The sequence below is a fragment of the Bombus vosnesenskii genome, unplaced genomic scaffold (genome assembly GCF_011952255.1).
Source record: "Bombus vosnesenskii isolate JDL3184/JDL3185 unplaced genomic scaffold, Bvos_JDL3184-5_v1.1 scf7180000013264, whole genome shotgun sequence".
In the NCBI taxonomy this organism is placed as follows: Eukaryota; Metazoa; Arthropoda; class Insecta; order Hymenoptera; family Apidae; genus Bombus; species Bombus vosnesenskii.
This window is the reverse complement of record NW_022882924.1, coordinates 3,927,107-3,940,700: the sequence shown is the minus strand read 5'-3', so window position 1 is coordinate 3,940,700 and position 13,594 is coordinate 3,927,107. Positions and strand designations below refer to the sequence as shown.

Sequence of the window (13,594 nt, the reverse complement as noted above, 5' to 3'; positions counted from 1 at the left end):
ATATCGAATAACGAGTTCTATAGAATGCAAAACATTTATTGGTTTATATAGATTTCATTAGATTTAAACCATATCAGTTCTGTGCATACATATTAAAGTAGAATTATTACCGCTGATCACATTAAAAATGTATGTACAATGCGCGATTTCACTGTTATTCGTGTACCGAACTACTGCTAGGTAGAAATTGATGAACAAATATTAATCCTTCTGGAAATTTCTCTTTCCAAAAAGATAATTTTATGTCTGAATTCGTTTCTACTAGTATCGCTCGTGTAAACACAATGAATGCGATGTTGCTATAAAAATATATCTTTAATGAAAGATAAAACGACTGTTTCTTCGATTGATTCGATCTAGTTTACGAAATATTAAATTTTTCGTTTTCTTATGGTATTTCTTACTGTATTTATTTAGAAACATGCACTATAAAAGAGGAATTGAGTTACTATCTCACACGATATACATACTGACTATTCGTAGTTAGATATTATGTACATAAAATTAACTTCGCGGTTGATTTTAGTCGATATACGTATGTATACATACATATATGCGAGGGGTTGTATGTAAATAGATACATACATAAATCTACGCGTATGTGTCAACGATAATTTGTTAGTTAATATGTATTATACATGCTAAACTCGTTTCAATGAAATAATAATCAAAGATACATCGATCGCATTGTTGTACAGTACGTACGCGATACTTTTAGCAGACGATTGGAATAAAAAGATATACGCGTTTCGTAAGATTATATGCAAGGGATAACGCGAATTAAACTTTATAATACAGTTTAATTTCAAAGATTAAAAAATTTGTACAGTCTCAACAAATATCTTTCATCCGAGATTAAGAAATCGAAATGTGCTCGCTTCAACTCGGTAATCGGATCGTTATTTTACAAATGACAAGGATATATCTAGTTTCTTGCGAAATTTCAACCAGCCTCGGTCCACCACGTAAACAATAGCTTTTCACAGTAATAACGTGTATTGCCTGTTGTATCGCGGTAATTAATTCATGGATAATAAATTTACCAAAATTACTATACCGAGGATTTAAAAGCTCGTGAAACTTAAAAAACATTTTTGATAGGAAGAGAAAGTAACTGGCAATGTTTGAAATTACGACCTTATACTACAGAAGGAGGGAGTGTTATGTCGGGTTGCGATGTAACGCTATACATAATTTAATGTAAATCCGACATATGTATTAATTCTAACTCAGACATGTCGAATCACTTGTTGATTTCACGATCGTTATAGACATTGAAAAATAATGCAATCTTTTTTTGTATCATTTTTATAATTTTTTCCCTTTTTTCTTGCAAAAATGACGTAATGCTATATCGCGGAAGCGAAAACTATACTCTTTTTCGCATCCGATTATAAAATATATGAAGTCATTCATTCATCAGAGTCGTTCTATGTACAAGCTAAATGTACATAAGAATTTATAAATATATACTGCAATAAAAAAAGTAACCGTTTATACTGTGCACCAAAGGCCATGTCGTCGTATATTTTAAATCGCTTTCCATGCTTTTGCTAGTTGCCACTATAATTCTTGCGACCATTTCACATTTAGGTACGCAACATTTTATTCGATAATAATCCTGCTCTTAAAATACGCATTAAATCAGTTGCAAACGGATATTGTGAAATAATTGGCGAATACACGACGGACAAGACGAAATCGTTAAGTTCGCGTGTCTCTGTAATGTTCACGATATAATTATACATACTACAGACCCAAGTTTTCAATACGCTAATTGTTACATAAAAACATTGCCATATTTCAGCACTTCATATAGAAACTTACATAATCATTGCATATATGACTCCCATACCTTTTCAAAGATACGACGCAAACGAATGAACAATCAACTATTTTCGTATATAAATGTCAATCTTACGTAAAGATAAAACATTATCTTATATAATTAATCCTGATTAACAAATAACTTTATCGTAGCATACTGTTTCACATTCAAAATATTATACGAAATTAGTAAACTACCAGTTACCTCAACGCAATCTCTTTTTATCTTTTTTGCAAGTTTATGGATTACGGGTACAGCATTGCCATTTATCTAGCAGAAACACGCGAGTATGTTTTAGTTCGAAATAAAGATAAAAAGACTGTCACTCTCATTCTCCCTCTCCCCTCATTCGCCGAGGAAAAAGAAAATTAATTAAAAAAAAAAAAAAAAAAAAAAAGAAAACGGAATGGAATATACGAAAAGAAAGAAAGAGATGAACAACGACGGAAAGGGAAGGAAGGAAATATTCTCGATAAAAGGGAGTATTTGTTCCCACGTCTATCGAAGAAAGATATAAATTCAATTAACGAACGATGATAATACGTTCAATAAAGTTCTTAAAGTTCAAACGCAATTCAAACAATATACCGTACACATCTACAAGACCGCGAGGTATTATGTTATAATAAACATAATATAGGAAATGGATTTCCGTTTAAAAAAAATCATGCTAGAAATATACTTTACAAAAGCAAAAAAGGAAAAATAGGAGAACGACGAACAAAGAGCATAGGAAAATAAGATGTGTAAGTTATGCGTTGAATATGTATAATCAATACCTGCTTTACGTAGTAAACTTAGAAAAAGAAAAATTATAAACACCATACAAGATATATTAAGCAATAACTGCGTTATTTTCGATATAATAAATACCGTTATGTTTGCAAATAAACGCAAGAGGCATACGTATATTATGTGGAATTTGGGTATTGATTATACTAAAATATTTAGTTATATGCAAGAAATATTTGATTAATCTTAACCGTTGTAACAGTATTAAAATATTTGCGATTTTCCTTCAGTGTAATTTGTCGTTCAGTTAATAATAATAATGATAATAATAAAAAGCAAGTTTTAATGAAATGCCAAAAAATATCTAATAACGTTCAACTATCGAGAAGGATTGGCATCAGTTAGTAGAAGTTCCAGAGTTGTATATCTCCCACATTTTAAATGAGATAGTCGATTTAAATGCTGATTGAGCGTATTTGCAGCAATCGGTCGACAAGGTGCGACACAGGGTGGAGTTTCACCAATTATTTCGATGATGTTTGTTATGAAAGATGACCAATCCGAAGACGAAGAATCATCCGTGGTATATAATTTTTCTGCTTGTTCGAACATCGAAGCAATTACAGATACACCAAACTAAACAGAAAAGCGTACAAATGTAGAAACCGATGTACGAAGAAATGCGGAAACTTAAAAGGTTTAACAGTAAGATTAATAAACAAACCTTGTTTGTCAGTGCAAAAGCTAAACTGTTGTTCTTGATTGGTTGACTAGCGGAATCAGACAGCGATCGAGCTAGTCGAAGTATTGTACCGAATTTGTGTACGGTATCGAACCAACGTTGAAATTCCGAATGCAGACTCATCAATAGATGGGAATCTCTACGTCCTATCATAGCTAATCCTCGAAATATCACATTCCATATTTCTTCTAATTGATTGCGATGTTCCGTTACATTCAAATATGGGAAAAACCTCAGTAATAGCGTCTGTGGCAAACAATGATATTGGAACGATACAGACATAGTTTCAATAACGAGAAAAACAAGTTTCTCTCTTTTCCTTGTTTTTAAATATTCCTACTTTTTTTTAACAGCATAATATTTCATTCTTAACTCTTACTTACCTTTCCTTTTCGAATACTTAGCATGCTTGGTAATTTATCATCTTGTATTAACTGGAGAAAAGCCGATAACATCATATTTATTAAATCTGTACTGCTTTTCTTATGATTATTTGCTTCGTTTTCGCCTTCTTGATTTTGTTGTTGTTCGTTAAGCAGAGCCAAAGGATTGTGCAGATCTTCTAGTCTCAATTGGATTATATATAACTGAAATTATAATGGTTCACGTAATAGATGCTTGCAGATAACAAAATAGAACGTTTGCTAATTAAACGGACGAGAGAAAAAGCCAATACCCTTTCAATTTCCAGTAACAATTGCCTTGTTCGTTTCGTATCTTTTTGTTGTATTTGAGTAGTTAATTGAGGATCACTATTCGGTACAACATCCATGTCAATGACTTTTCGCGGTGCAATAACACTGGCGAACTGTAATTTTCCCAAAGAATTTTCAAACTGTGCCGGTATATATATGGGCCTTGAAAGCACATGTGGTTGTTCTCGATCCCTGGAAATACAGGTAATAACTGCGGTGATAAAGAGATCAGGTGAAAACCCCGAAATTGAGAGAAACAAGAAGAAACAAAGCGAGAGAGAGAGAGAGAAAGAGAGAAAGGGAAACAATGAAATAGAAGAAAAAGATTCACCTGGAATCTCTATGATAACTATTATTATTGTTATTGTTGTGTTGCTTTTTATCTTTTTGTTCTTGATTTATACTCTGTCTGTTTCTTCTGTCGCAGAAAACAATATAATAATAATCGTCGACATATGGCTCATTTGTGTTAAGTTGCAATAATTGAATATTAATTAACCACTGTTTCTCTCGACTACTCATGAGACCGGCGTATTCATCATATTCTCCCGAACCTATCACACCATTTATTCCTTGACAGTGATGATTATAATGATATTGTCGCTGATTATTTCGATCATGGTTACGATGATACTGGTTATTCTTAAAAAATGGTTGATGATTTCCTTGTTGTTCCCCATGATGGAAAGCTCTATTTTGATTTCTTTGATTTCCAGAATGCGAAAAAGAATGTTGCTGTTGCTGATGACCAGTCTGATTGCTAGAGAAAGGAGGTATTATGCTATGGTCGGCTCGTAAAAACGGAGGAGGACATAAATTCGAAAGCGGTGCTTGCTGCAAAAATACGATAGATTTTAGTAAAGATAAAAAACTTTTCTTACGAAGCTTTTCTTAAAAGATTTACGTCGAAGTAACTGTAAAGATAAAACTTACTGGTGGAAAATTATTGCAAAATGAATTATGAATTGGTTGCCGCTGAGCAGTATGTGGGAGCATCAAATGTGCCGCTAAAGGATATCTTAATACATTTCCAGTTTGATCTATGGAAATAAATGCGTTGGTTTTAGAAGAAAACAACATGTATTTGTGTTTGTATTTTCCGGATTCGTCTGTGTTAAAATTTAATCATTGCGAAAATGTACTTACTTGGTAATAATCTAGGGTGCTGTAAAAACTGAGGATGAGGAAATCTCATGTTTGGTGGTAAAACGACAGGATGCGGAGGTGGTATACCCAACCCCGGTGGGAAGCGCGGTGGTGCAGATAAAGATTCAAACAAAAGCGATCCATCGGATTTCTGTTGTTGTTGATGTTGTTGCTGCTGCGTCTGAACAGGTTTATTTAATCTAGGTGGTGGCCTGTTTGCAATTAATCCCTTTTCTAGTTGTTCAACCGTACAAACATTGGTTAATGGGGATGTTAAGCTTAATGGTGGTCGAAGTTTAGGAAGGGATAAGTTGGAAGGACAATCCCATACTCCAGGGCGTGGAATGATACCTTCTTTCTCATCTAGTACCAAGTGGGATAAATTATCTTCAATATTTGTATCAGTTACATTCTGTAACAATAATCGTATCACCAAATAAGTATATAATAAGTTAGTTTGCCATTCGGTATAGATATTTTTTGTAAGAAAAAGATAAGCATTTACTTTTTTGTCTAAAGTACTTTGATGATGAGGACGACTGGATTCTGTAATCTCGGCAAGTTTTTCATGGTCTTTCTCCCAATCGCCAATAGTAGCTTCAGAACCAAATGTTTCATCGTTTAGAGCATCGTATTCTTCCTCTTCTCCCAGATCATCTTCCTCGAATGGACACCCAAGACCATCCTCTAAACTGTTATTCTGTATAAATGAGAGAAAACAAGGTAAATAAAATAAAATAAACTAAACTAAAAAGACACGTTACTATGAGTAAACTATCGTAGATAAAAATCAATTCTTTCGAGCGCAAGATAGACAAAATTTCGATAGGATAATGAGATAAAGGTACGCGAGTAGTAGGAAACTATTCAATGATCATTCGTTTTCCTGGCATTGCTGAAACGATAGGCATGGAGTCGTCGAACGGAAAACTAGAACGAAACAAAGTAAAAGAAAAATTAGGACAATAATAATTAATACGAAGACGGTAGTGTTAATGACCTTTGAAGGGATCAAACATTGGCGAGGTTATGCGACGTACCTCCATAACGACTCGGGGAGGTACTGATATCTACTACGTGCTTTAGAAACGATATACGTACGCATAAAGAAATAATATGCGAATTCAAAATATTAGAAATTTGGTAAACAGACTTTGTCGATTCCTATATTGTAAATAAGATACTGGCTATCGAGGAACTACACGAACACTGTTCAATTCTTTTTACTCCGGGGAAACCACGACGCGATTCTTAGTGAAAAAGTCGTGCACAATCTCGTACTTTCGTCGCGCTGTTTTCCACTCTTTTCAAATAGAGTTGGGAATGTAAGGTTCATCCAACAGAAAAAGGCTTACTTACTGCAAGCGACGTATCAAAACCGAAAAAGAAGTCTGCCATTTGTTGAAATTAAATGTGCAAAATGACATGTTCTGACCAAACGTCAAGCGATACGAAATGCATCAGCTGTCATGGCGGTCATACTGTATAAATTCACAGCTGTATTCTAGATGTCGCGGCCGTTCCTAGAAAAGCCATAGAATATTTACTACTTGGTGGCTAGAAGCTAGAACTAGACCAATGGGAAGATCATATCAAATTTTCTGTGTTTTTTTCGCTTGAATCAGCCGAAATAGGAACGTATCGCAATGCGAGTAGTGGTAAAATCGCCATCAAGAATGCGAAGGATATCGAGGCGCTTCTAGACTACGCGTGCATACGGTATTTATTACGCTAGTTATTTGCGCTCGATTATTTACTTTCAATAATTCGAATAATAATTTGAATGACACAAAAAAAGGGGAGAATTATATTAAAAAAGACGAATGAATTGAATGTGCATTTTTATTGCCATCAAGTCTTTTTGAATCGTGCTAATATTCTTTAAATTTCTTCATCCTAATTTAAACGTTGAACGATGATCCACGCGTTAAAGAACATTAAGTCTAATCGCTTAATTGGCAGACTGTGCAAGCTCGATACTCCGTATACCCGGAAAATTTGAAATATAATAGGGTAACGTGTATGCTCATATGCACCTTCGGGCTCGGGATATAGGAGTGGGCGCGCTTGCATTTGCGCATGCGTGTGTTCCTGCGTTTGCACTCGTGCGAAACGTTAGCGGTGAACGACGAACGTTGTCGAAGAGCGCGCGCGTTATCGAGCTGGAAAACGAAATCGCAAGTACTTAAGTAAGTAGATGCAATCAAGGTATCGCCAGGTTTAAACGCTGCTAGTGACGTGACAGTCGTCCAACGTGGCTAGACTGCTGGCTCTTAACGACGCCAGACTCAAGGAACTGTGATTCAAAGTATTCATGCCGTGAGGATCTTCGCAATGCAGGTACAATCGTGAACTAACGGACTTGTGACAGTCGGGGCACAGACGTTTCTTCTTTTTGTCGCGTCTCTTCAAGATATCGTACGCACACCTGTAAATGACACGGTTGCGGTCTAAATTAGTGAGAACGACTCGAACGAAAGGGAAGAAGGAAATTTACGTTTTCGATTTCGCTTCACCTGGCATGCAGTATATGGGAGCAAGGCAGCGCTTCCAAGGAATCGGCTTCGAGGCCGAAAGGCTCGTTGCAGCCACCGCATCGCAATTCTAAATCTTCTTCCATTGCCGTGGCTAATCTCTCGTGATGAGCCTTCTGCTCTTCGTCTCCGAGAGAACCGTAAATTCGCGAGAGCCTCGATCTCACGGTTCTTACAAGGAACTACGTTCCAGAAAAAGGACGAGAACGGTGGCATATGGTGGGACGAGGGTTGGAACGGGAGTAGAAAAAAAAACGGAAGCGAGTTGATCAGTGAAAAGTAAAAGACCGAAGAGACAAGGATGGAGGATCTCTTACCTTCGCACCGACCGACCCAGCTACTTCGAGCAGCCTGGTGTTGAATTCGAGTGGACGACAGTTACATATTTTGTGTTGGAGTCGAAGAGCCTCGAGACACCTCGCGGCACCGTCCATAGCTTCCATTTGGCAGAGTCGATCTCCGGTCGCTGCCGCGGAACCCATCGCGCTCTCGTACTGTCGGAATGCTTTCTACGACCAATTCGATACGTAACACGCAACTACGTGTACCTATTCCGTTTGTTTACGTGACAACGATAAATCGTTCTTCCGCTTTTTATACATTTTACGCGTACTTACATTTATATCGGATTTTTTCCTATAAATATCTCCCATTATTCGTATACTTCTGGCGTAGCTAGCCTGATCCCCAGAAACAAGGGACAATCGCGTTGCCTCCTACGAGATAAAGAGCGAAAATTAGAATAGGATATCGGATAGACACACGGACGGTTGTGGATCGGAGAAGGTCAGGAAGATCAAGTTTTACCGCCTACCGAACAGTAATCGTGGGCGTCGCCGAGTTCTCCTTTTTTTCGAAGCGCCGCTGCCATTTGAAGGAGAGCCGCCCTATGATGTCGGGAGTTTAAGTCGCCTAGCTGCAAACTTCTCGATAGGTCGTACGCTCTAGCCGCGTACCTGGCGCTCTTGTCGGCGTCGTGTAATCTGGAGAACAGCTCTGACAATCCAACGTATACCTGCGAATCGATAAATACGGGGTACACAGAGACGCACGCACGTACAGACACACAAACATCTTGCGTCGTAGCTATCGAATTTCCAATTGCTTACCTGCAATTCCAACGACGGGTCCTGAATCGAGTGAGCAATTTTGTGAGCTCTCTGAAAAGCTTCCAAAGCTTTGCAAAATCCTGCCAATTCCAAGTGAACTCTGCCTACGGTCAGGTGAACCAATCCAGCAGTCGCGCACTGGTCGCATTCATTGTACAAGCTGCGAGGTAACGTACAGATAGAATAATATCGTTCGTATCCTCGTCGAGTCGACGAATCGATCAAACGACGAAAAAACTCGAGAATCGAAAGAGATTCAAAGGATTACTTATGGCACTTATAGCGAATACCAAGAAAGAGACGAGTACCTATGTCTGGCATAATCCAAGGCCCTATCGAGCGCGCCCAATCTTTCGTGCGCTCTTGCCAGATTTAAGTACGCTTCTGCCCGCATGTTCGGCGAATCCAACTCCTCGGAAATGCACAACTGTTTGTGCCCGAAGTCGATGCTATCTCTGAAATCATCATCAATGTGTACGATGAGGTATCGTTATCGCGCGTATCGTATCTACTCGTATTCTACTCGATCAAGGTCGAGAGTTCCATTCGCGGAACGCGTAAGAGAAACGGAAGGAAGATCGTAAGTGGAGATGGAAGTGCGCCGAATGCCCTTTTAGCGGAGAACGAGCGTAACGAGCATCCAAGAGCAATAGCGAACAATTTGGTTGGTCGAATGGCTGGATTTTTTCTCGCGTCTGGCTTCTGGCGTTTCGTCTCTCGCTTCCGGAGAGACCAACGAAACAGCTTGATTTCCATGTCAAGGATTTTCGAACGTTTTCGAAGTATCGCTACGACTTACCAACTAAATACCGTCTCTTGTTTACAGACTCTCTATTAAGCTCTTTTCTCTTCCTGGTTCGTAGTTACAAGGCTGACGTAAAGCTACAAGGCTGACAGTGCCTCTCCATAACGGTGAAGTGGGTTGAACAGCCTGGATAACGGGTGCCTTTCGGCGAAACAACCCGACTCGTTTCCCTCTTTTCATTCATCTTTCCTCCTTCTCGTCCGACTCTCGTTCTTCCTCCCTCTTTCCCTGCCGTCTCGTTTCCCACCCTCGTTTCCATTTACTTCGATATCGGTACTACTCGTTCGGAATGCAGGGCGTATTTCGACTCGAATAACATACAACGAAACGTTTCGGAACAACGTTCGAAACGTTCGAAGGAAGAAGAGAGACACTAGCGTTATAGAAGGTAGGTCGAAGCGTGGAAGCATTCCGTTCGATCTTTAAATACGTACCTATACTTGCCCCAATCCATATAGGCTTGATACAGATAGCCGAGAAGAGCGAACTTATCCTCTCGTTGCCTGATGTTCTTCAATGCACCCCTCCATTTGCGAACGGCAGCCTGCTGTTTGTGAGCGCGATACAGCTTCAAGCCTTGTTCCACCTGAAACAAGCGAATTCATCGCGGAATGCGGAAATTCGTATTCGTTTGGCGGAGTAACGGTTATTCGCGGCTGCGCTCGCACCATCACCGGAAACAAAATCGTTCGCGTTACGCGTTCCAAGCTCCGTTTCGTTGTAGCGTCGCGCGTAACATCGCTAAGCTAAAGCGACGAGGGAGAAGGTCGTATCGATTCGGCCTTGAACTTCCTCCACCGGTGGTTTAAGATCCGCCGATCCCGTGTAACATAAATAGCGCACGGTCGACCTCGACGATACCGGAGGGAGCAAAGCGATCAGACTGCAACGCGGCAACGTGTAAACGCAACGCGACTAACACGCTCGACGAGTTTAAGCGTTTTAAGCGTTTTTCCGATCAACCGGAAACCCTTTCCTTCCTGACTTATTTCTTCCCTTTCTCCGCTGTCACCTCTCTTTCCCTCCTCATCTCCTCTCTTCTCTTTGCTTCGCTTCGCTTCCGTTCTATGGCCGTTGCAATCGCGCGATCGTTGGATACACGTAGCAAGGATGCGAGAACACGAATATACACGGATCGATTTTACGGCTAGCGTGACTGGCGATCACCGTCGCGTGCACCTCGTTCGCGTTCTCGACAATGACCGTGAGCGAGAGATTGGCAGAAGGGGCCAAAGGGACATGCAGATAGGAGGGAAAGGGGAGAAGAAAGAGGCGACGGTCGCGTGGCGGTCTCGAATAGCGATAAAAAGTCGCGGTCGCCCGGAGATAGAAAATTTGCGATGTTTTACCCGTCTCCGAGCCATGTGCTGGTCCAAGCGACGTCTGCAGCCTATCAGACATTCCCAGAGACCAGAGCCGGACCTGCCGTTCTGGTAATGGCCGTTTCCGTTCGAATTCTGATGACGATAGTCGTCTTCGGTGAATTCGCAGACGTCCAGCGGATGCCGCGACCCGTCCGGACTTCCCAGCAGAGCGGTTGCGGAGAGTTGATGACTGGCCGGTCCGCTGTAAATTTCCAGCAACGATTCAGAGCGTCGTTCAACTCGTCGAGCGTATCGTTGTTTTTCGATTCGCGGACCGAGCGTACGACCGCGTCGAGATCGAGGATCGTGCCTCTGTCACGCGGTTACCGGAGACAGTTTGGCGTCGTTCCAGCCATCGTGTCTCGATTTTCTTACCGCCAACGCCTATCTACGTTTCGGATCAACGTACCACTGCATTGCGACCCTTAGCCCTTTTTATCCTCCAGCTACTACTATCTTGGAACGCGATCGCGATTGCATCGTCGGCCGAACAAAGTCGACGTACGAGCGTACGACGTATCTCATTGACGCGACGCGACGCGACGCTTTCCCATTGGTTGTAGCAGCCGCAGCACAACAACAACAACAACAACAACAACAACAGCAGCAGCAGCAACAACAACAGTTACGGTTACGGCGGTTGTCAGCGTTGAAGAAGCGCGCGTGTCCGATCGCGAAATTCCGTTTGCCAGCTTGAGACGAACGACCTGTGTGCTAGTCACCGTGGGCGAGGCACCTGTGACCTCTTTTCCTGACCTATATACCAACTTGCCGAGTACCGCCGCGGTACGCGACAATTGCCCCTCCCCTCCCCTTCCGTTCCGTTTCCTTCCGCGTTTCGACTCTCCGGAGAGAAAGCCGAAACCTATTTCGAGCGAGCAAACGAACCGTTTACTCGTACTTGCCGTCCAAACGAGTTTTTCGCCCGGGTCGATACTTGCCCGAGGTAATCTCTCGAAGAGACAGATTCCCACGACATGATTGCTTTTGTTTTTCCTCGTTATTTCGTCCTCCGGTATGGATGTTCCGATACTCTCAGACAACAAGAGCATATCAACTTCCCCCGTCGGCAGCGGCATTGCTCCGACGATGCTCGCGAGTCGTCGTCCCGAAACGGCACAACATATCCCTCTCGTTACGTCGTACCGACGCTCGATGTGCCATCACGAGTGTACGTCTCGTCGCCTCGACTCTTTCGGTCTCGCGAGTCGTTCGGATCTCGATTCGACGAAACGTTCGAGGAAGGAAATCCACGGCTGGTCGGCGTCGGTGCCGATCAAACAGAAATTAGAGCGATGTTTTGAGGTAGCTTTTTTTAGCGACGCATCCGTTATACTTGAGTTTGGACGAGTTGTTTTTGCGTGTCGACGGAGTAAATTACATTCGCGCGATTCGGAAAAATAGAGTTTCTGCTTTCGCGAGTCTTTGTACTTGCGTTTAATTGAGCATCGCGCGTGAGAGCTCGCTTTCCGAGAGTTTGTCCAGAAGGAAATGAAAGAACTTTACGGTAACGACCAGAGAGGAAAGGATGGATAGATGGAGGATAGTGAGAGAGAGAGGGAGAGGGAGAGAAAGAGAGGGGAGTGGAGAGGGGAGAGTGGTAAAGGGAAAGAACAGAGGAAAGGAATAGAGATTGAAACGAGAAGAATTAGGCCACAGGGGTGGGTGGTAAGTATCGCGGAATGGGATGTATTCGACGAGTGCCAGGAATCGAGCCACGCATAAAGGGACCGACTATCAAGCGGTAAATAATTAACGTTCTGGCAATTTATCTTCAATTCGATTATCTTCGTACGGCCCGATCGACCATATCTTACCCATCGAACGATATCTCGGAAAGTCGCGACTCTCGCGCTTTTCTATACTATATACTTGACTCTTTGTGTTTCGCACGCTTCCAGCGTTCCGCGTCTTACTTCCCCTTCTATTCGAACTGATTATCGTTAAACGCATAACATCCTATAATCTTTAATGTAGTAACGAGACATGTACATAGATAGATTGACGCGCGCCGCTGATCTTCGCGTACGTACTCGCGTCTGAGTGCTTGTGAGAACCGAAGCACGCGTTGTGTATGTGTGTGTATAATATATATATGTATATAGATACGTAACAACTATTTGGTATCGAACACAATGGTACTAAAGATAAAGCTAGAACACGACCGAAAAGGTTCGGTCGTAACGCGTCGCGTTGTTAACTCGTTCGTTTCATCGTCCGAGAACGTCGCGTCGTGTCACTTGCTCGATCTCGATCGACGACGCGCGATGCGTCGCAACGAGCTACGTAATCGACACGGCGTATTTCTTTTACGATGATCAGGTTCTTTCGTTACAGTTTTCCTCAGGTGATTTTCTGATCATCGGTTCGTTCGTTTCTTTTCTTCATTTTTCGTCATCTTCGGTCTCGTCCTGCGAGGGCCGATCGAAAGTTGGTCGTACGCACGCACGCGCACTCACACACACGCACTCACATGCGACTCGAAACTTCAGACAGTCGAAATGGCAAAAGATTCGCGCGGGACCGAAGATTATTCGTCTTATTCGCGGCGATCGACGCTGCGACGCCTATCGCGACGCAGTCACGAGTTTGGTAAACGCAATTCCGATACCGATCGTCGTATCAAGGGAAAACTCAAA

General features: G+C 41.6%; 2 protein-coding genes across 4 annotated transcripts; both read right to left on the bottom strand.

Annotated features, from left to right (window-relative positions):
- Nucleotides 1-20: 20 nt before the first annotated feature.
- Nucleotides 21-6,657, bottom strand: LOC117236008 (protein PAT1 homolog 1). 2 transcript variants are annotated; one of them, XM_033498574.1, is made up of 9 exons: nucleotides 6,503-6,657; nucleotides 5,649-5,843; nucleotides 5,144-5,555; nucleotides 4,931-5,037; nucleotides 4,329-4,831; nucleotides 3,979-4,189; nucleotides 3,686-3,889; nucleotides 3,285-3,548; nucleotides 21-3,196 (listed from the first exon to the last, which is right to left on the bottom strand). In XM_033498574.1, the coding sequence occupies exons 1-9, from the start codon at nucleotides 6,539-6,541 to the stop codon at nucleotides 2,939-2,941; spliced, it is 2,193 nt and encodes a 730-aa protein (XP_033354465.1). In that variant the 5' UTR covers nucleotides 6,542-6,657; the 3' UTR covers nucleotides 21-2,938. The 2 variants fall into 2 exon arrangements, with proteins under 2 accessions (XP_033354465.1, XP_033354474.1); XM_033498583.1 differs by lacking the exon at nucleotides 6,503-6,657 and adding an exon at nucleotides 6,184-6,204.
- Nucleotides 6,658-6,967: 310 nt separating this feature from the next.
- Nucleotides 6,968-12,810, bottom strand: LOC117236401 (43 kDa receptor-associated protein of the synapse homolog). Of its 2 annotated transcripts, none has more exons than XM_033499317.1 (10): nucleotides 11,897-12,810; nucleotides 10,941-11,157; nucleotides 10,026-10,177; nucleotides 9,095-9,241; nucleotides 8,787-8,946; nucleotides 8,492-8,692; nucleotides 8,295-8,393; nucleotides 7,995-8,186; nucleotides 7,660-7,859; nucleotides 6,968-7,571 (listed from the first exon to the last, which is right to left on the bottom strand). In XM_033499317.1, exons 1-10 carry the CDS (start codon nucleotides 11,932-11,934, stop codon nucleotides 7,364-7,366), a joined length of 1,614 nt encoding a protein of 537 aa, XP_033355208.1. In that variant the 5' UTR covers nucleotides 11,935-12,810; the 3' UTR covers nucleotides 6,968-7,363. The 2 variants fall into 2 exon arrangements, with proteins under 2 accessions (XP_033355208.1, XP_033355219.1); XM_033499328.1 differs by having other exon boundaries at nucleotides 7,430-7,571; nucleotides 7,641-7,859.
- Between the last annotated feature and the right edge of the window lie 784 nt (nucleotides 12,811-13,594).

Coding starts and splice junctions, on each gene's coding strand:
- LOC117236008 (XM_033498574.1), bottom strand. CDS start 6,541: ATGGCAGACTTCTTTTTCGGTTTTGATACGTCGCTTGCA. Junction 5,038..5,143: donor GCACCCTAGATTATTACCAA/GTAAGTACATTT, acceptor TTATTTCCATAG/ATCAAACTGGAAATGTATTA. Junction 3,197..3,284: donor CTTTTGCACTGACAAACAAG/GTTTGTTTATTA, acceptor TTTTCTGTTTAG/TTTGGTGTATCTGTAATTGC.
- LOC117236401 (XM_033499317.1), bottom strand. CDS start 11,934: ATGTCGTGGGAATCTGTCTCTTCGAGAGATTACCTCGG. Junction 8,394..8,491: donor ACGCCCACGATTACTGTTCG/GTAGGCGGTAAA, acceptor TTTATCTCGTAG/GAGGCAACGCGATTGTCCCT. Junction 8,187..8,294: donor GGAAAAAATCCGATATAAAT/GTAAGTACGCGT, acceptor AATTGGTCGTAG/AAAGCATTCCGACAGTACGA.